Source organism: Arvicola amphibius, chromosome 1, assembly GCF_903992535.2.
Source record: "Arvicola amphibius chromosome 1, mArvAmp1.2, whole genome shotgun sequence".
In the NCBI taxonomy this organism is placed as follows: Eukaryota; Metazoa; Chordata; class Mammalia; order Rodentia; family Cricetidae; genus Arvicola; species Arvicola amphibius.
In genome coordinates, this window is record NC_052047.1 from 4950150 (window position 1) to 4971875 (window position 21726).

The window sequence follows — 21726 nt, forward strand, 5'->3', positions numbered from 1 at the left end:
GCTTTCTATACCCTTTCCCCAAGCAGAACAGTAAGAGATTCGGCCTCACTTGTTTTACAGCTATGATGTCTTACAACACAGCTTCCAAGAGAATGATGGTTGAGTGACTTGATTATAAAACTTTTAAAAACCAGTTTAGGCAGCATCATTTAGCAGAAAGACTCTTATCAAGAGACTGTGGTTTTAATGTTTTCTTCCCAATCAACCCACAAGCTTGTGCAAGCCGGTCAATCTCCATGTTTCTCATTTCCTCCAACTACAGCATGTGGGATGATTTAACGTTCCCTCTTTTTGAGATGAGAGAAGTGAGATAACCCACCTGAACTATTCTGAGTTCTTCGGAACAAAGGAATATATATCAAATTTTGTCTCTTTTCTATCTAATTTGTTTTTCTAGGCATATAATTATCTACCAAGAGGGGATTTACAAGTTCTTTTGAGGGAAAATAATGAAACCAGAGATCAGAAGGTTTCCATAAGTCTTCGATCTGTTGTTGAATAGAGGAGGACATGTTCCACCAAGGATAAAGAAGTCTTTGCTATCTCTTAGGAGGATCTAAGCTCAATTTACAGACACAGATTACCACCAATTATAAGCATCCAACTTTAAAATGAAGCCATAAACAATCTCCTGGAGAGGGTATATTTTGCTAAAATCCAAAAAGGGAGCAATAAATAGAGCGAACAGTTACAAACAGAAGATTTAAGAAAATTGGGACAAAGTGGCACACACATTTAACCCAGCACTTGAGAGCCAGAGGCAGGTGGAGCTCTGATTTTGGAGCCAGCCTGGCCTACAAAGTGACTTCCAGGGCAGATACGGCTATACAGAGAAAACTTGTCTTGGAAAAGAAACAAACAAAAATAGATGTAAGACTATAAAAAGTCTTCATGGAGTATATTCCCAACTGTTTCAATTCAACTTGTATCCTATCATCCCCTCTTCCCTCTTACGCAGAGACTCAAGAAGTCAGAGCATCTCTGGGAAGGGAACTTCAGTATTAAAGGAGACTGCTGAGTTCCCCGCTGTCCTTAAAAATGAGCTGAAATTCACAGAAAACAGAAGCCAATCGTCTACATACTCCTGGGGTTCTGAAGCCATCACCACTTATTTGACAGTGGTGTGGGTTTCCCCTAACACTTGGCAGGAAATGCCTGTGTTTTGTGTGTGCGGCTATTGAAGCCATACTATCAGGACCAGCAGTGGTAAGTAACAAAGGACGGGCAGACAGCCCACAAGTTTAGGACTTGACTCTTGTGACAGATTTCAGAAGCAAGATTCAAGGTCATTCACTCACACACAAAGTAGTTAAGCGGTATTAAATTAGCAATCAAACAACAGATACAGATTATCCATGAACTGACTTGCTTCTTTCAACCAGATTCTGTATCTCACTGCCCAGCCTACTGCTTTCTTTACGGAACACTTTGATCAGGATCCCAGCACACTGAAGCTACGGTCCATGGACACTTCTAACTGGTGAATACTGAGGAGACTCTTCACTAGCAACATAGGCTTACAGGCTACGTGGCTACCGGTGGCCAGGAATTGAACAAGCGTGTCCAGGGGACATCAGCATCCTAGAAGAGGATCTGTTCTTTGACAGCTAATTATTTTCCCAGTTTTAAACCTCTGAAATTAATGTATGCTACGACACCTGCCTGCTAATCGCCTCTGACTGTGGGCATGTAGTCAGCACGCTTTCAGTGCTTCAGCTCTGCTGCGGTGTTGAAGAGCAAAAAAGACTTAAAATGGCTCTGGCACAATATTCCTACTACCATGCAAGTGCTGGCCAAGAACACCAGAAGATTCCTCCTCCACTATCTCCAACCAAAACAACGGTGCAATTTCTAATGTAATCGAGAGAAATGCTTGATTCTTATTTTTACTCCAAAATGGAAGTAGAAAAACATCTGGTTTACGCTGAGTGACAAATTGTAATTCTTTACAAACTCTCTTCAGTTTGGACAGAGGAAGAACTTGTTCTGATCTTACTCTCACAGAATATAATCAATATTAATGATTTCTACTAGTTTGTAAAAATTACCTGCACTGAAACAGCCCATGAATCGAAATCCTAAAGATCTATTAAACAACGCCACTAAGCAATTTTTAGTATAAAATCAGTTATAAATAAAAGGGATTAAAACTTATTTTCAAACTTGTAATGTTTTGTTACAGTAAGAAAATGGTCAAATAATACAAGCCGAGACGGTGAGATGTCTTCTTTTTTTTTTTACCTACGGCTCACCCAAAGTATGAGACCAGTGAAATAATAGAAGTCTAACATATTTCCTTATGAAAACACTAAAAGTCGAACTATGAAAACAGGATTCTACTACATTTTACTGTCTAACATTTTAATAAAATTCTTTCTCATGCTTGAACAATCAACACATACTCATTGAACATTTACAAAATAAACTGAATATATCAGCAGGTTTTTCTTTATGTTCAGGAAGCTAAACTTACATTTCTTACTTAAAAGCAATAAATAAACCACTAGTTAGGCTTTGCCACAGAGCAGATACAGATTCAATTAAGTCTCTGATGTGGGATTCCCCTCCATATGCTGTGAATGTGTTTTATTACCATTGGTTAATGAATAAAGCTGTTTCAGCCAATTGCTTAGCAGAACAAAGCTGGGTGGGGAAATCCAAACAGTAATATAGAGAAAGTAAGCAGAGTCAAGGAAACACTATGCAGCTATCTAAGGAGAAAGACGCCAGCCAGAAGCTTACCTGGTAAGCCACAGCCTCATGACCGTATGTAGGTTAATAGAAATGGGTTAATTTAAGATGTAAGAGCTAGCTAGAAATATGTTTGAGTCATTTGCTGAACAGTATCGTAATGAATACAATTTCTGTGTGATTATTAGGGTCCGAGTGGCTGGGAAATGAATGAGCAGTCTCTGCCTACAAGTCTCTAGTTGCTACCCTTGAAATATCATATGACAATTAGTGTCTGGAATATTAAACTGTGAAACTCAGATGGTAATAAAACATGCTGTGTTAACATTTCACAGCCTTTAAAATTTCCTAAGCTAAGCACGGCAGGGCAATTTTCCCCCAGTAGACCCTTGATGGACATGGAACAGACAAAAAGCTATCACACCATTTTTGGGAAGTCTTGAAAGAACATAAAACATCTAAAAGAATTAATCATAAATAAATAAAATTATATTTATTAAATCAGCAGGTAACATAAATAACATTAACTGTACAACATGGCCACGTAACTGGCAGCAGGAGCGGACAGAGGGAAACTCCAGGAAGACGGGAGATTGAACAGGAAAGAGAAGGGCAGGGGTATAGAAGGTAGGAGGCGAGGGAGGAGGGGCACAGATGGAAGAAATGCAGGGAGGAGGGGGAAAGAGAGGAAGTGGGGAGACAGAGAGAAAGGCAAGCCTTGCTAGTCTAATGTCTCGCTTGCGTGCTCAGGATGAGACCTTAGAAAACACTGCTGTAGCTTGCTGCTGACATGCATAAATAATTCTCCATTATTCTTCTGTTCTAAAGAGGAGAGTAACTAAAACTGATGACTCTCTGCACCAACGTCCACATTATATTTTAGTTTAAATCCTAGTACAACACACAGCCTCTTTCCCATAGAGCATGTGTCCACATAGCCGAGGAAATGAGGACAGCAAAGGAAACACTGGCAAAAAGGACTAAAAATATCTAAACTGCTATCAGGACATTCTAAAAGATACGTCAGACAAAACTCGCTTTGTACTTTTTACCCACACATAAATATAAATATTAGAAAAGAACCTTGATCTAACTAAAAATGAAAGCTAAGATACTTCAGAAACAGTACAACACTCACTCACTACAAAGGAACAATAATAACCCTCACTTATGACAAGGGAGACACAGCTTTGTGCGCTAGCCAACTGGAGCTCCACACAGAACCCCGCAGACACACATGGACTGCTCCTCTTGACTTCAGGAGACGCACAGCCCTGGTTTAGAGCACACTCTTCATGCTTAAGAGGCTTCTGGACTCTGCAAAGAGTCCAGATAATCAAGGGCTATACCTTAATTTTACAAGAAAGCTTTTTCACAAGGTTGTTTTGTTTTTGTTTTTAAAATAAGCTGGTTTTTAAATATGCTGGTTGTCTGGTTAAAGTAAAAATCAGGAATGTAAATTTTCTAACTTATTTTATTAAAGTGCATACATTAGAACATGTTTTATTTGAATATACTTGTTATTTTTACTTTTTTCTTTGAACAAAAATTCTTGCTAATATTTACGTTACCATGACTTTCAATAATTTTCTATCAGAAGTAAAAAGAAAGTAACAAAAATAATCTACAAAATCAAAATTTATCTTAAAAAAAGCCAAGCCTGGTTCTTAGCACTTAAAAAAAAAATCACATTTTTGCCAGGAAGTGGTGGTACATGTCTTTAATCCCAGCACTCAAGGCTACACAGAGAAACTCAGGGGAAAAAAAAGAATTTTAAAATCCTATTTTTATATCTACTTTTTATCTCGAATATTTAGACTATCCATGCATATTTTAAAAAGCCTATTACATAATTATTATAGATCCATTATATGTTACCACCAAATAACCAACACTGTTCATTTTCATTCAGCAGGCATCCTATAACCGGTGGCAACGTTTGACAAAAGCAAGCTACGACAAACTTCCTCGTGAAGTATCTTTGGTGACTGGCCCTGAGAGAGAACTAGAAGAGACGACAGCCGCATGCAGTCAGTGAGGAGCTGCTCTCAGGAGCTCTGGCTTCAGGGGTGTCACTGTCTGTTCCTAAACACACGCCTGTGCTCGGGTCATGCTTTATAGCCTTACTTTAATATTAAATACCTTGATAATGTAAGCAAATGATGGTACTGATGGAAAAACACTGGGAAGGCAAGGGTATGTGTGGCAGTTCTGAGCGTTAATCTTTTTACATAACTGTAATGCTTATTTAGTATTGTGCCTGGTTTTGTCTCTGTTCCCTGGCTTCTATTCTGCATCCTTACATTCATACGAGTCACAGGCATGACTGACTGGATTTCTAAGCCAGAAATCACATTTCACAGACAAGAGAGTAGCATTAAGGTCTAGAAAGTTCCTATTAGCACACTCTTACCTGGGGGTAATCCTTTTCCTCTCAGTCGGTCTCGAATAGCCTGGCTTCGATCAGGCTTTTGTTCACTGCTACGGGAAAGCTGATCCGTCTGTACACAGGTAATCAAAAATCAAGTTTGATAAAATAATCTCCCCTCCTGTCAGTGACTGTCCACAGAACAGCACACTAGCCAATCTTGAGGGTTTAGCACCAAGCACATAAACTCCACAGCTGACTGTCATTTCATGGTCTGGTAAGACCCGCATGGACTGGGACTGGCCATTCCATCTTTGGAGAGAAGCAACAAACAGAATGCTCCACACCTGGGGACTTGGGCTAAAATTAGCTCCTTCTGAAGGCAGTATTTTGAGGTATTCTGTTTTTCTCTTCCCAATAACTATTCTCATGTCTCAAATAAGATTTATAGTTTTAAAGCTATCTTAATTTTGTATTAGAAAACTTCTGGTTGCACTTATATATTGAGAATACCATTTTAAATTATTTCAGAAGTAATTTCCTTGATACTTTCTGCCAGAATTACATAGTTTGTTAAATTTTTTTAACTGGATATGCTGGCCACTGACATTTAAACTGATGTTCCATGGAATCCTCTCTGTAACAAAATACTTCAGCACTCAAATTTCAATGGCACCAATCATAGATACTTATGTAAAATAAGCACAAATTGGGTCAAACTATGTTACATAGGATAAAGGTTAAGAGAGTATCAGTTTATTTGGATAATCAAAAGCAGGACAAGTCCAGATTCTAACTGAAAACAGAACAGTGGTGCTCTGTTCAGTGTCATGTCCACACTTGTACCTACGCACACACATTGTTCTCCACTACAGAAGTCAGTGTGTGCATCACAACTCTGTCTCAGGTAGCACGGTCATGATTCCTACCTAAAGGAGATTTAGATGGGAGTGCTGGTGAAATGGCGCAGTCCTCGAGTTACATAGATGCTTTCAGTCTGACCGCCCCGACTGCGGGGGACAGGAAATGGTGAGTATTATGCATAGTTGTGATTGCCTGCTTTGAGGGAGTTATTAATAACAACTGCCATTTAGTGAACAGTGTATGCTCGGCATGGTGCAGTGCACTACACATGTTATACCTGATCTTCATTACGATTACAGATGCTCCGAAAGATCAGCACCACAGTTACAAGTGCTGGGGCAGCTCGGCTACCTTCACAACTGTCTCAGGTAACAGGGATGGTAATTGTTAGTCAAAATTAAGGTAAATATATTGGGTTTTTTTTTTGGGGGGGGGGGTTGTTCAACAACCATCTTGTATTTATGACGAAAAGGTTCTCCAATGGGATCTATGCGAAGTCTGGTACTGACATTTTTTTACATTGTTTTAATGGTTGACAAAAATAAAGAAGACATCAAAAGAAATGTTTGCATGGATTCTGTGGAGCTGGGGAGGGTAGACGGACATCTCTCTAGAAAAATGACAACAGCCTGAAGGTAAATACATCGTAATATTAGAAGAACCAAGGCACTGGAGTGCTACCACAACAGCCCCTTGTGGAAGGGAAAGGCAAGGTTTTGGAGTCAGAGATGTGCTTCCAACTGTGTCTTTGTCATGTGTCACCCATGTTGTAGCAGCGTCTAACCGTGTCTCTATCATGTGTCACCCATGTTGTAGCAGCGTCTAACCGTGTCTCTATCATGTGTCACCCATGTTGTAGCAGCGTCTAACCGTGTCTCTGTCATGTGTCACCCATGCTTTAGCAGCTTTAGTTGTGTTTTGTAAATGAGCATACAGAACTGAAACAAACTAAAATGGGAGCAGCCACAGCAAGAGAATTGCACCCATCAGCCCTTCCCAGCACAGATTCTAAGGTTCAGTGGAGACAGCTCACATCTGTTTAGGAGATCTGAGTCTGTTTCTCACCAACTGGCAAAGTGTGTGGAATATGTATATATTCCGTTTGCCTGACAGTATCCTGGTTAAGATGGAGGAACTAAACCTCCTAAGAATGAGGAATTAAGAGGAAGCCAGAGAGGACATGTGACAGCACAAATCTGGGGCCCACCCAGCAAAGGGAGGAGCACCGATGGACACCACAGAGCAAGAGTGGGTAAGTACACACGCCGGTCAGAAAGCCAGACACCAGTGACAGCCCCGACAGAGAGAACAGGACAGAACAGCTTAAGGGACGAAGAGCAGAGATGCAATTATTATACACAGGTTTTACTCCTTAGTTCTTTACATCCTGGATGAGAGAAAAGGGAGGCACCCAAGTCTCAAGCAGCAAGAGAACCACAGACTCCTTCCCACCCAAGAATGGGGAGAAGGTTGAGGATTACAGAGGGATCCTGACAAGTGAGGAGCAAGAAAGAGGTCTAGAAATAGGAAGCACAGTAAGAATTCTGACACTCATTTTGTGTATCAGTGTGTTTCCTCAAGGCAATCGATTACAATGATCTGCTAAGCTCTGCAGAAGAGACCAGAGGGGGAAACTAGGGAAGGGCAGAGGACTCCCAGGGTGACAACTCCGTAGTTGTTCTACAATCTGTCCTCCAGCAAAGTTCTTTAAAAATGGATGGATTTCATAAAATGTGGGAAACTGCATAGAATTCTAATTTCAAAGTACCATTTGGAGTAAACAATGAATATTAAAACTATTATAAATTCCTTTTCATCCTTAATTTTTAAAAACTGCTATTGTACATTTCAAGAAAACTCGGTTATTGAATTTCAAAATATGACTATGTTTTCAACTGTAGCTTACCCCAGAAATATTTCCCAGAACCAGCTTTACCAACTGTTTCACGTAGGAAAACGAAGGCGCACAGTTGCTGTTCCTAATGTGGGCGCTGCAGGCATCCAGGACAGTCCGCACGGACACTCGAGCATAGATGACATCCTCACACATGCCTAGCAGGATGCTGTTGAGATGGTCTCCCAGCCTGATGGGCTGAAAGGAAAGGAAAGGCCACATTAACAAGCATAAGAAAATCTACCACAAGGAAAGCCATTATAGGAATTTTAGGAACCACAGCACATGTTTGGAGGAAATGAATTCTTTTCTATTGGCACTTATGCCTGGCTGACCCATGTGACCCCAAAACCTTCTATATTAATAGAAGTCAACATGTCTTCCTAAATATAAAGTGTAATTTTTTTAAAAAGCTGTTAATTTTGTAATAAATGGCATGCTCTGTTTTTTGTTTTTATTTGACAGAGTCTCACTGCACAACCCTGACTGACCTGGTACTCTATATATACTAGGCTGGTATTGAACTCGCAGAGACTCCTGCCTTATCTTCCAAATACTGGGATTAAAGGGGTACTCCACCATGCCTGGCAGAAGTGAACTTCTTTGATTAGTTAAATATATTGAGAAATAGGCACAGTGCTTCAATATTCGGTGTTCATAAATATATTTTTCTATATAATTTGATATTTTTATGATAAGATGAAAGAGTCTAGATATTAAAATGACTCAAGAGCAGCTAAATGAAATGTGGTTCTCATTTATCCAATCAAACAGAAACCAGAATGTGAAAATATTTTTGTATATTAATTTTTAAGTTTCTATATCCAAATGGCCAATAAGCACATAAAAAGATGGTTAGCATCACTATTCACCAGGAAGTAAAAAGAGAAAATATAAAAGCATACTGCTGGGCTGGGGGTGTGGCTCACTGTGAAACACCTGCCTGGCAGGTGTGAGGTCCTAGGTTCAATCTCCAATACCTCCAAAAATATATTTAACAGACTAAAAGTCTAATAACAGTACACACTAGACAGCCACTGCTGTCCATGTCTAAACTTTAGCAAAGGCTTCTGGGTAACTGGCATCTCATCCATTCAAGTATGACTTTATCCCTTACGTCGCAGCTTAGATGAAATTTCCTTTAAAAACCAATTCTCACCCTGGGATCTAACCGGAAGACCCAGCCTTTTCTTCTGTTTCTACTAATGGAGCATTCATTTTGTTATGTTCTAATTATCTGTTTAGCTATCTGTACCTTCTAGTAGATTACACAGGTACGGCCAAGAGCAAGCCTGAATTCTAGTGTTTTGTCTGATGGTACAAGATATACACATTAAATACTTGCATTTCTAAAATGGTAATGATTTATGATCATTTCTAAAAGTATGACTTTATATTATTTTGTATCATTGATATTGACTTTATTTCCAATTATTAGAAAATAATACAAAATGCTAACTGTAGATGACTACATTTTATATGACAGTTATATTACATGACAAATGACATCAGTATCTCCAGTAACAACTTTCTCATATGTATTTACAGAATCGAAACTAAGGAGAGAAAGAAAATAAACAAAAATTTCCAAAGAGGAAAATTAGATTGAGCTAAGTTGAACTAAGCTTGAGATTCTTGACAATCAACAACAACAACAAAAATCTGCTTTTGTATTTCTAAATGACTAAATAAACCCAGCTTTTCCTTCCTCCTCTTTGTCCTCCCCTTCTTCCTTTTACTTGGTACGTGTGTGTAGCTGTGTGTGTGGTCTTTGTGCTATGCGAGTGCTCTCACAGATATGTGTGTGCATGTGTATATTAGGTGTCTATGTGTGTGTGGTCTTTGTGCTATGTGAGTGCTCTCACAGATGTGTGTGCATGTGTATATTAGGTGTCTATGTGTGTGGTCTTTGTGCTATGTGAGTGCTCTCACAGATGTGTGTGTGCATGTGTATATTAGGTGTCTGTGTGTGTGTGTGGTCTTTGTGCTATGTGAGTGCTCTCACAGATGTGTATGTGCATGTGTATATTAGGTGTCTGTGTGTGTGGTCTTTGTGCTATGCGAGTGCTCTCACAGATGTGTGTGCATGTGTATATTAGGTGTCTATGTGTGTGTGGTCTTTGTGCTATGCGAGTGCTCTCACAGATGTGTGTGCATGTGTATATTAGGTGTCTATGTGTGTGTGGTCTTTGTGCTATGCGAGTGCTCTCACAGATGTGTGTGCATGTGTATATTAGGTGTCTTGTACTATCCACTTCCACAGTGTCATTTGAGGAAGACTCTCCCACTAAAATTGTAGCCACCCATCAGTCCCATGGCTGACCAGTGAACGTCAGGAGTCTGCCTATTCCCATCCCCCAGGAACAAGGGCTACAAATATGCTTGGCCATATCCTGCTTTCCTGTATGTGACAGAGATCCAAACACAGGTTGCCATGCTTGTGAGGCAAGCAATTTCCTGTCTGAGCCTTCTCCCTAGCCCTAAATGAAATTTTAATCGTTACAAGTTAGCTTGGATAAACAGAGATTTTAAAAATAAGGAAGAAATATTAAAACTGGCCCAATGATCTGAATCCAAGACCTGAAAGTTAACCTCACATGTGTTTCTGCTACAACCGAAGCCATGAAGTGGAATTATGACATGCCAAGAGCCCAAGACTAACAAAAGTTCCCCACTACCTCAAAGGAAATGATAGAGCCCCTGCCTTCCCTACCACAAACTGACTGGGCCAGAGGCACCATCTCTGCTAACACAGGTGACAGGGACAGATCTGCTGATCTGTTACGGTCAGTGCAAGACTGACTCACCAGACATTTACACCCTGACCCTAAACCAGCGGCTGACAAGAAATATTCACCTATTCACCGAGCTATACTGGGAGAGTCTGGCTCCATCACTGAATCTTGGCAGTGACTGCTACAATCCTTAGGATATCTTCAGTGTGTTCACCGCTCTTAGTGTTAGTCCATTCTGACACGTTGACCGTGCACACGTGAACAACACAGAACTCACTGTTAGTCCATTCTGACACGTTGATCGTGCACACATGAACAACACGGCACTCACTGTTAGCCCATTCTGACACGCTGACCGTGCACACGTGAACAACACGGCACTCACTGTTAGCCCATTCTGACACACTGACTGTGCACATGTGAACAACACACAGTGTAAAACACTTGTGGCCTGGCAGCACGCTGGAGAACACACACAACCACATGAAAGGGGTCTGTAAAAAAGTGTAAATATGTTATCAATATGAAAATATCACAAATGTGAAAGTTCACTTACTTGGCTTTGAGGTACTTCATGATCAGCCCCCCAATACAACGTCATTCCAAGAGAATAAATATGGATCTAGGAATAGAATTTTTTTACAAAAATTACCTTATAGTAAAATAAAAAATTTAACAAATAGTATACTTCCTTTGCTCCCAAGAAAGCTTAACACATAATTTGAGAAAAATCATTTTACATCTTACATAAAAGCATAGGAATTTAAAAATAAAAAAATTGAAGTAAACACACAATCCCTGCCACCAATTCAGAGTCCACTTTTAATGAATCATCATTTTGTTAGCTTTTACTTAGTCTCTTCACACAAACTTAAGCAAATGTGAGTATATATTCTTCATCCTCTTTTAAAAACATAACATTTAAAATGTACTTTACACCTTGCTTCCCCCCACCCCCACAACCACTCCACTCCCACCCGAGACAGGGTTTCTCTGTGCAGCCCGGACTGTCCTGGAACTCAGCCTCCCTAGTCCTGGGGTTATGGGTGTGCACCACCTTGCCAGGCAGCTTTGCCTTTGAATTTACCAGCAGAGATGTGTCTGTTAATTGTTGGAGAGCATGTCCCCCTTTTCACTGCTACAGAGTTTTGTTGTCTATTGCAGTACTATTTACTAAGACTTTTCCAAACTTTATGCGACATGTTTCAGGAAACATAAAATGAAGATATTTCTCTTGAATTGGTTTTGCAATTATGTGAAAGCTATCCTGTATACAACCCCCAGCATGCACAAGTGTTCGTGTGCAGCGTACACACACACACACACACACACACACACACACACACACGTGAGAGAATCATATATCCATATAGAAAAGTTTTATGATTTTCATTCAACTAGTAGCACAGAAGAGTTTCCCACATAAGATTTAGATATTTGCCAGTCTGAAAAGTAAGGGGGGAATCTAACTGGAGTTTTGATTAGCATATCTGTGGGTTTGGGAGAGGAGGAGAGTAGGAGAGGAGGAGTAGTAGGAGGAGGAGCAGGAGGAGGAGGAGCAGGAGCAGCAGGAGGAGATGCAGGAGGAGGAGGAGCAGGAGCAGGAGGAGCAGGAAGAGGAGGAGCAGGAGGAGCAGGAGGAGGAACAGGAGAAGGAGGAGGAGCAGGAGGAGGAGGAAGAGCAGGAGGAGGAGAGGAGGAGAGGAGGAGGGGAGAAGGAGCAGGAGCAGGAGGAGGAGCAGGAGGAGGAGCAGGAGAAGAGGAGAGGAGGAGCATGAGGAGGAGGAACAGGAGGAGGAGGAGCAGGAGGAGGAGGAGGAGAGGAGGAGGAGCAGGAGGAGAAGCAGGAGGAGGAGCAGGAGGAGGAGAGGAGAGGAGAAGAGGAGCATGAGGAGGAGGAGCAGGAGGAACAGCAGGAGGAGGAGGAGCAGGAGAAGCAGGAGGAGGAGCAGGAGGAGGAGGAACAGGAGGAGGAGCAGGAGGAAGAGGATCAAAGGACTTTTCTGTCATTTGCTAGAAAATAACCTAGTGTGATGCTGACAGGTTGCTTCTAGGAAGACTGGAGAGATAGGGCTGATAGGCAGGAGATGGGCGTGTGCGGTCAGCAGGAGGCAGAGACCAGAGGTTTACATCAGTGTACTAGTAAAGGATCCTAGAAAAGCCTGCCTGCACATTCAGCAGCTGCTGCCCTTGCTGCCACCAGACTCTGTCAGTGGTTCTCAACCCTCCTAATGCTGCGACCCTTTAACATAGTTCCTCATGCTGTAGTGACCTCAACCATAAGTTTATTTCTGTTGCTATTTCAAAACTGTAATTTTGCAACAGTTATGAATCATGTTGTAAATATCTGATATGCAGGAGATCTGCTGAGAACCCCAAAGGGGTTCAGATCCACAGGTTGATAAACACTGCTCAAGATGCTTCCAGCATACACTACATACCACTGATGTCCAGGAAATTTCCAGGCTTTAACCCTGGACTGAGGACGCTGAGGCAACCAGATCTGCGACTGAGCGACCACGAGGTTCTGGGCATCTCCAGTGTGCAGATGCCCCTTGCTGATTTCCCAGCCCTTACTGCATTTAGACCAGTCTGTAAGTAAGTCCCCTTTCTGATAAGTACACAGCCTACGGGTTCAGCTCTCCAGAGAGCCCTGCCTAATATCATGGGAGGGTTTTCATTTCTATGGGGGAGTTGGGGTGGAGGAGACCTTACTTCAGGTTTTTCTTATTTTACTGTCCATATTTTAGGTGGTTCCTATCTTCTAAACTTTGTTTTTAAATTCTGTAAGCTGTTTCCAGTTCTCTTTTTAGAAAATGATAGAAAAAATCTATGTGCAAATAAAATGCTGACACTATTCTTACAATGTGACAGTACTTTAATATAGTTCTTATACTGCCACCTAAATTTGTTCCCAGTTTACAGATTAGAAAAACTGCTCCACTTTCAAATATTTTCAGTACTTCCAACTTTTCTTTATTCTAAATTCTTCCTAATGACTTTTACGTTCATCCTGACTCACCTCTCCCTCAATTCTACAGACTCCTAGGTCTCCTGTGTGCAGGGATGATGCCCACTACAACTTAACATTTCAGCACCTAGCCTAGCCTGCCCCCCCCCCCTCTCTCTCTCTCTCTCTCTCTCTGTGTGTGTGTGTGTGTGTGTGTGTATGAGACCAAAATTTTCTTAAGCATTATTCATTTCACCAAGAATGTGTTATCTTTTCCAATAAAAATGCCCACTAGCGCTAAGCCAGAGATGATTTTTAAATGGCATATATCATATGAATAATGACATATATCATATAAACTCTTTTACACAGGATGACACAGTCTTTCTTAGATGACACAGGTAATTTCATTTGTATCTCAAGTGAAGCAGTTAGTTAATACTTCCTGGTACCACAGAGGGCCTGTCTTACAAGTCTGACTGTACATCTCAGCAACTAGCAGAGGGTATTTACTGCATGTCTTCTGAGTTCAGTGTTGACAGGGATAAGATCACACAGCATCGGGCGGCCTGATCACACAGCATCTCTCTGTTCAGTGTTGACGGCACAAAGACTCACACAGCATCGGGCAGCCTGATCACACAGCGTCTCTTAAGCCGCATTTCAAGAGGCTGTGCACAAGGAACTTTTCAAAAGCTTCACATAAAATATTTGTTCATATATTCGGTATAAAAGATTAATTGTAAACTCACTGTTTTCTCTGTATAGCCCTGGCTGTCCTGGAACTCCCTTTGTAGACCAGGCTGGCCTTGAACTCACGGATCTGCCTGCCTCTGCCTCCCAAGTGCTAGGGTTAAAGGTATGTGCCATCGCTGGCTGGCAATACTTTTTAAATATGTCAAATGACTTGTTTTTCTTTTTCATAGTTTTTAATTTTTTTTTAATTTTTGAGGTTGTAATATAATTCCACTTCTCCCTCCTCTTTTGTCCCCTCCAAAGTCTCTCTCTCATGTGTTCCTCCTCAGTTTCCGTCACATCCATGGCCTCTGTTGTCATAGCTGATTATCACATACATATTCCTGAACACAGCCTGCTCGGGCTATAGAATGTTACTATTCTCAGGGATGACCAGCTGGCACTGGACAGTCAGCTGGTGTGCTCTTCCCTGGGGACGGCCACCTCTCCCTCTCCCATCTCTCCTTGATTGCCTGCAGTTCTTTGTGTAGGGTTGAGGCCTATTCCATCCACTTTAGCCTAGTGTCTGAGTAAGACAAAAATGCTCAGGCTGGCCTGAAACTCACCAGGTAGCCCAGGCTGGCCTCAAACTTAGAGCAATTCTCCTGCCTCTGCCTCCTTAATGCTAAGAGTACAGGTAACAATTTCACTAGCAGCAAATTCCCAGGTGGTGGTGATGTGTGTGTCATGGGTGAGGGATCACTGGGACAGAACACAGGGACTCAGTATCAAATTGGACAAACAGGTCTTTTCGTAAATCTCCACTAAGAAAACAAGGCCCATGAAGCAAGTGCATGAGGGTGCACAGCGGATGCTGTGTAAGAAGGGGCTTGGGGTGCAGTGATCAGTAATGCCCGCTGGACTGTGAGCAGAGGTGGCCTGTGTGGAAGGCTCACTGGCTGATGAAGGCAATGAGCAGAGAGGGGCATGAAGGTGCGGAGAGTCTCTCTACCCTTGTGTGCTTCCTACAGAGAACAGACCACAAGGGAAAGAAAAATCGATGTTGTCCTGGGAAGCTTTCATTCACCTCAGACATTTCCCAAGTGCTGTGGGCAGTTAATTCGGTGCTTTGTATCTGTCTGCCTTTGCTGGTTTCCACCATGTCTGCTTCCAGTCAGCACATCAGTCTTCAATGTTCCCCGTCTTCAGCCTTGTTCCTGGCCACTCCATTCCCTAACCTTTAGTTGGCATTTTGAAAACGTGTATGATCTTGTCCCTTCCCTGTTTAAAGTCATGTGGCTTCCGCATTCTCCTTGCATGAACTGCAGACCCTCACACAGCCTTTGGGGACTCACGTCCACCTTATCTCTGGGCAGTCTACCTCACAGTGCACACTTCAGCCATCAGAATTTATTTATGATTCACCTTTTAAAACATTTTTCCCAAGTCAAAATCTTTTCCTGAATAGTATATATACATATGAATTATATATATTACACACACACACACACACACTAAAGCATACGATTATTTTAAACTCAAAGGATTTTTCCATGGACGGAATAAGGGGAGTCCATTGTTTTGACCTGCCCTACTTCTATCAAAATAACACCACCACAATAAATGAAGAGTTAATATTCACCTTTTCGACGTCTGAGAGGGACGTCAGCGCATGGCTCTGAAGCACGTCTGGAGCAGTGAACGCACGAAGGTCCTGGTTGGAGATGCTCTCATCTGTGAAGGACACACTGCCAGACGGCAGCAACAGCAGCGACCACGGCGAGATGATGAAGCCAAGGGCGGCAGGGTCAGCAATGCTCACTGGTTGGTGTAAGCCACAAATGAAAAGAGAAGAAATGACAACTGTTTAAAATCAGAATTAGAAGATACTATATATAAGACCTCAATAGATGTCCCAGTTTAACTGCACAGACACTAATGTGCAGTTTCATCACGAAATGAATATGGTATGACAGCAGTGTCTCCTAGACAGCCCTATCACTGTTCACAGTAATGCCTTTAATCTGGCATCATACTTAACATCTAGAAGGCAGGTCATAGAGTCTGGTCATAAAAGTTAAACCCAGTTCAACTGTCTTATACTGATACACAGAAATGGAGAAGGGTCAGTACTTCTCCATTTTTGATTAGGATTCTTTTGAGTCCTCAGTGAAAACTGTAAAGTGGAGGGGGGTGGCATGATCTCGCTCTTTTAAAAACGCACAGAAAAACCACAAATGTTTCCGAAGTGATTTTACAAGGCCGTGTGATAAACCTGGGGCAGGGGGACCACAGAACACATTGCTGTCGGTTTCTACAACATATATGTGACATTTAAGTGCTAGATTCCCGAGGTAATGTAATCAAATCACAAACTGTAGTCTTAAATAACTATAAAAGCTTCTGTGAACCTACATGTGAGGGAGTTTAGGAGCTGTGGCTAGGACCACTCTTTAATTCCTACTTCCGGACAACCAAAAGGAAAGAATCTAAAACCAATGTTTTCAAGATCCTTCAAAGAATGTTTGCAAAATAATATTTAAAAAGTAGATTCCAGAAGCTTATAGTGTTATGTCCCGTGTTTTAGCTGTGTGCTGACTGTACTCCAAGAATGCTATTATTATGAAAAAGTAAATCTGATATAACATTTCCAGCAGCCAGTGTGGTTCTATTTGGAGACTTTCACTAACATTCCACAGGAGGAGCTGCTGGGACAGAGTTTCAAGCAGCCGCAGGTGAAGTTAGAAAAACACAGAAATTTGATATATAAAGAAACAATTTAGAGAATATTTCAGTGTTCTGTTTGGGAAAAAAACCCACACACCACTTAACAGTCATGCTTTATTCTTGGGTGCTTGCACCTCCTTTAGATTTCCACCTTAAACTACGCCTGTAATCCTGGCACTCCAGAGGCTGAGGCTGGAGGCAGGGAGGTTGGAGTCTGAGAACAGCCTTTAGTAGTTTAGGGACATCTTGGGGTCATAGCAAGAGTCTTGTTTCAAAAAGAAAACCAGGCAAATTATTATAATTAGGTTATAAACATGGTATAAGGGAACAAAGGCAAAAGCAACAGAGACTAATTTTAAGATCAGAATAAAGCCACTTCATGTATGAGCTCCTGTCTGAACTCTAGTAGTTCAAGTGGAGAATTTACAAAACCCCTGTCCTGTGTCGTGGCAGGGTCACTAACACAACTCTATGCAGAAGTAACTGTCCAAAATGCTGAGGGATTTGATAGAGTTACTCTAGGATATAGCGTTCTCTAAAAATTCAGTTCTTTTCTTAGAATTAATATATTGTTAAATCAATCACCTGATATAAATTAGTATTAAACAAAAATTTCTTACAACAGTTACTCTTCATTTGGCCTTTCCACATCATCATCATCGTCCTTCTCCACTGCCTCTCCCCTCCTCCTGAATTTTTTTTTTAACAAAGACTGTCAGGCTTACATGACAAGTGTCTTTATCTGCTGAGCCATGTCACTGGCTCGCCATTTTCTCATAGTAGCATTTTGTGGTAGACTATGATCTACTGAAATTACAGTATATACAATAGGGTGATTAATTATAAATTGAGAAAACTTATTTATTCCTAAGTTTTTTTTACCACTATTAAATGTCACTTACTCCACTATGAAACAGGACAGAAAAACAATCACTTTCTGAAAATAAAACTGTCCTCATGCTTTTGAGTGTCCCTGTAACAGGCACTCAAAATAACCTCAAAGGCATTTGATGTCACTGACGTTTTCTGATTCAACCAGTTGCTGAAAAGCATTTCGTATAAGCTATCACCAGCCTGTGAGTCTCCAGCACTTAGATTATGCTGTATTGAGTCTCAGGTCAGATATCATCCAAAGCCACAAGTTAACGCACACAAGAGGTTACAGAGTGTCAGAGAATGTTCACTTCACGCAGTTAGACAAGAGTAGAAAACAGTTAAGAGTCAGACCAAACCAGAAGACACCCAAGTCCAAGCCCTCGGCTTGATGTTCAGAACTCAGAACTGTAATTTTAAGAGCAACTTAGTCCCTGCCCTCACTTCCCACATCTGTAAGGCAGTCTGTCCCCTTCCCTCACCTCCCACATCTGTAAGGCAGCTCTGAGCCCACAAAGCTGCTGTAGAACAGCTCCATCAGTACCAAGTAATAAAACTTCTCAAAGACAGAGTGTGCACATCACTCCCAGAGGACGACAGTGAGCACACCACAGACAAGTCCCAGAGTTTCCAAAGCTGGATCACACCGATGCGTTCTCCATGTCTCGGAAGAGTTCTGAGTTTCTTTCTTTTATCTTTGTATCTTTTATCTACAAGTCATATTAGAAATATAAAACATTTGAAGAACGAAGTATTGTGAGATGTGAATTAAATTCCTCAGAGAATGTCCCTTCCCTCAGTAGTCTATTAAAGGCACAGCACACACAGTTAGCAAAGTCCTCAAGTTTAAATGCTTGGTTTAAAGGTTGACAGTCCAGTCAATTAGTACAAGAGTAGCTAATATACAACTTGCCAAATTGATGTTTTACTGAAGCTAACAATTACCTTGAACTACAACATGATTTCATTAATGAAAGTATTTATTTCAATATAAATCACCATAGTATCAGCATTAGAATTTGTTTTATTTATAATAGAAGAAGAAGAAGTCTGGTAACAAAAATTACAGAAAACTGTCAACCAATCTAATCAATCTACTTACGAGCTTTGTAAAATTTTCACTAAACTAGAATAAAATATCTTATTTCTTAACAGTGACAGTCATACAAATGTCTCTCTCCCTTCCCCCCTCCTTTTCCTTTGTTCCCATCACTCAGATTCAAGCTGTATGCCTAAGCACCTACTACTGAGATCTCGGCATGGCTTTTCATAATTAGTCATTTCGTAGTTTAAGTATTTACAAGATTCTTTAGAACCTAGAATCATGCAACTTGGTAATATAGAACTAGTGAGATCTTAGCTATTACAATTTAAACTAATAGGGCTTAACTGTCTGGTCATGAGAAGAGGAAGCTGGTCCTAACATTTACTTTCTTCCTCCACAGACTCATTTGGCCACCTAACTCAATCATCTTAAGAAGGAAGCTCCAATTTCCTTCTTCTTTTCCATCACATCCCAGGACTACTTCAGTTTTTTTTTGTTTGTTTTTTTGTTTTTTGACACACTAAGACATAAGACAGTCCTATCTAATTTTCCTTTAGCTTCCCGTGACTTCTGGTTAGTTTTTTGTTGTGTTTTTCAACTTGACATCAGCTACAGTCATCTGAGAAGAGGGAACCACAACTGAAAAAATGTCTCCATAAGATTAGATTGTAGGTAAGCCCGTGGCGTATCTCTTGATTGATGTGGGCCACCCTAGGCAGGTGATCTCCATTATATAACAAAGCAGGCAGAGGAAGTGTTAGAGAGAAGCCTGTACGCAGAGTTCCTCCATAGTGGTGTCTGCTTCAGTGCCTATCTCCAGGTTCCTGCCCTGCCTGAGTGCCTGTCTCCAGGTTCCTGTCCTGCCTGAGTTCCTGTCTCTCGGTTCCTGCTCTGCTTCAATTCTTGTCTCTAGTTTCCTGCCCTGACAGCTCAGCGACAGACTGCTACTTGAAAGTATAAGATGAAATAAATGCCTTTCATTCCCAGGTTACTTTTGATCATGGTGTTTTAACAGCAACAGAAATCAAACAAAGACAACAATCTTCACTACCAATAAAATTAAACCTCCAAAAATTATGACAAATTGCTGTGGGACAATAGTCTTGTACCCTGTAAAGATTTATCACTTGTATTGGTTTAATAAAATGCTGATTGGCCAGTAGCCAGCCAGGAAGTATAGGCAGGGCAACCACAACAAGAGAATTGTGGGAAGAGGAAAGGCTAGGTCTACAGTTGTCATCCAGACCCAGAGGAAGCAAGACGAGAATGCCTCACTGATAAAAAGTATCAAGCCTTGTGGTTAACAAAGTAAAATGTAAAATTTACTTAATAAGAAAGCCTCAGTTAATAGGCCCACCAGTTTATAATTAGTGCAGACCTCTGTGTACTTCTTTGGGTCTGAATGGGTGGGACAGAAACCTGTCAACAAATGGCGCCAATGTGGACAACTACATCCACATAAAACCTGAGAGAGCTTGGGAAGTAATTCTAGACACAAAAGAACAGCTTCTTGGTAGCAGCATTTTCTCAGGTGGGTTCTGTTTGTTAGACGCAAGTTTGTCTCATTTAAGAGAGGTTTCCTGATTCGGCTTAAACTGCAAAAACCTTGTATCCCTTTTAAGAGGCCCTGCTACAAAACACTTAATTGGTGTTTATGAATATCTGACAGCATGCTTCTTGGTGGTGGCAGGAACCCTGAAACTCCATAGAGTTCTGCCAGTAAATATGGTTCTGGCCAGTACCTCCACCATGAAGACAGACTCTCAGAAAGCTAATAAATGGGATGGATCCAGCTGTCAAAGCAAAGGCTTTAATTCTAGCCATATTGCGTAGCAAATTAAAGACTCATGTGGTCAGAAAAAAGAGATATACAATAAAGATAGATTCAGATGAAGAAAACCTCTAAACAGTTTACAGCATGTTTAAAAATATATGTAGGCTTGGGAGAAAAAAGAAAAAGGATAAAGTCCTTAAAAAAAAAAAGAGAGAGACTAGTTGGGTGTTGTGGCATACACCTTTAATCCCAGCACTTGGGAGCCACAGGCAGGTGGATCTCTGAATTCAAGGACAGTCTGATCTACAGAGTGAGTTCTAGGATATCCAAAGATATACAGAGAAACCCTGTCTCAAAAAAAAAAAAAAACCCAAAAATTAAAAATAAAAATAAAAGAAATAAAGTTTAAAATAAAGCCACATAAAGATGGAAAATACACAAAGAATCTGGATACTGTATGTTATTATTTGTCTTTGAAATTGTTTGATGGCTGAGGAATGAGCAACAGCTGCTAAAAGACATTTGATTATATATGATGCTGGATTAATCCAACATATATATTTTGAAAATGCCTTGACTTCAAATTTTAAGTCAAAAGATATGTTACTTTGGAGAAGAGGTTTTGCTTTTGTTTCCACAGGAAATGAGAGGCTGTGGATTCATTCTGGGTTAATAAAAAAACAGGTTTGATCAAGGAAGATCCCCCCTGAGAAATCTCCAATAGGAGCGGATGGTACAGATAATCCAACATTTCAAAGGACCTCTGTTTGAGTTTCCTCTGAGTTCTACATCCAGAACAGCCTTAAGATTGCTGGCTGAGATATCAAGCCTCACAGAATATTCCAGTCAGGAACTGACCATAATCCTAGGTTTTCTTTAGGTCCCCATAAGATTACCAGAGCAACAATCAGCAGGAAGTAGCCTAGAAAACTATGCCCACATCCCAAAATATGGATTATGGATGTTTGTCTTTGTTTAGAGTGTTTTTGTTTCAAATTGTTATAGATAATGGTCAGGAAGAAAGCTAAACAAAAGAGATTAGATTCCTTATTTCAGTGTTATGCCAATTGACAAGTCCATCACAGAATGGGGTATATATGACCTAATTTACTTCCGTAATGCTTTGTGGA

General features: G+C 40.9%; 1 protein-coding gene across 5 annotated transcripts in view; it reads right to left on the reverse strand.

Moving 5' to 3' along the window:
• The window catches only part of Ptpn13 (protein tyrosine phosphatase non-receptor type 13), a 178070-nt gene that overhangs the window by 109940 nt on the left and 46404 nt on the right, over nt 1-21726 (reverse strand). For 4 of the 5 annotated variants that reach the window (XM_038346705.2, XM_038346688.2, XM_038346681.2 and 1 more), the window contains exons 3-6: nt 15820-15998; nt 11109-11174; nt 7830-8015; nt 5105-5192 (exon numbers count right to left, since the gene is read on the reverse strand). In XM_038346705.2, coding sequence (XP_038202633.1) covers nt 5105-5192; nt 7830-8015; nt 11109-11174; nt 15820-15998 — 519 coding nt within the window. The remainder of the gene's footprint in view (nt 1-5104; nt 5193-7829; nt 8016-11108; nt 11175-15819; nt 15999-21726) is intronic. The other variant, XM_038346696.2, reaches the window with a different exon arrangement.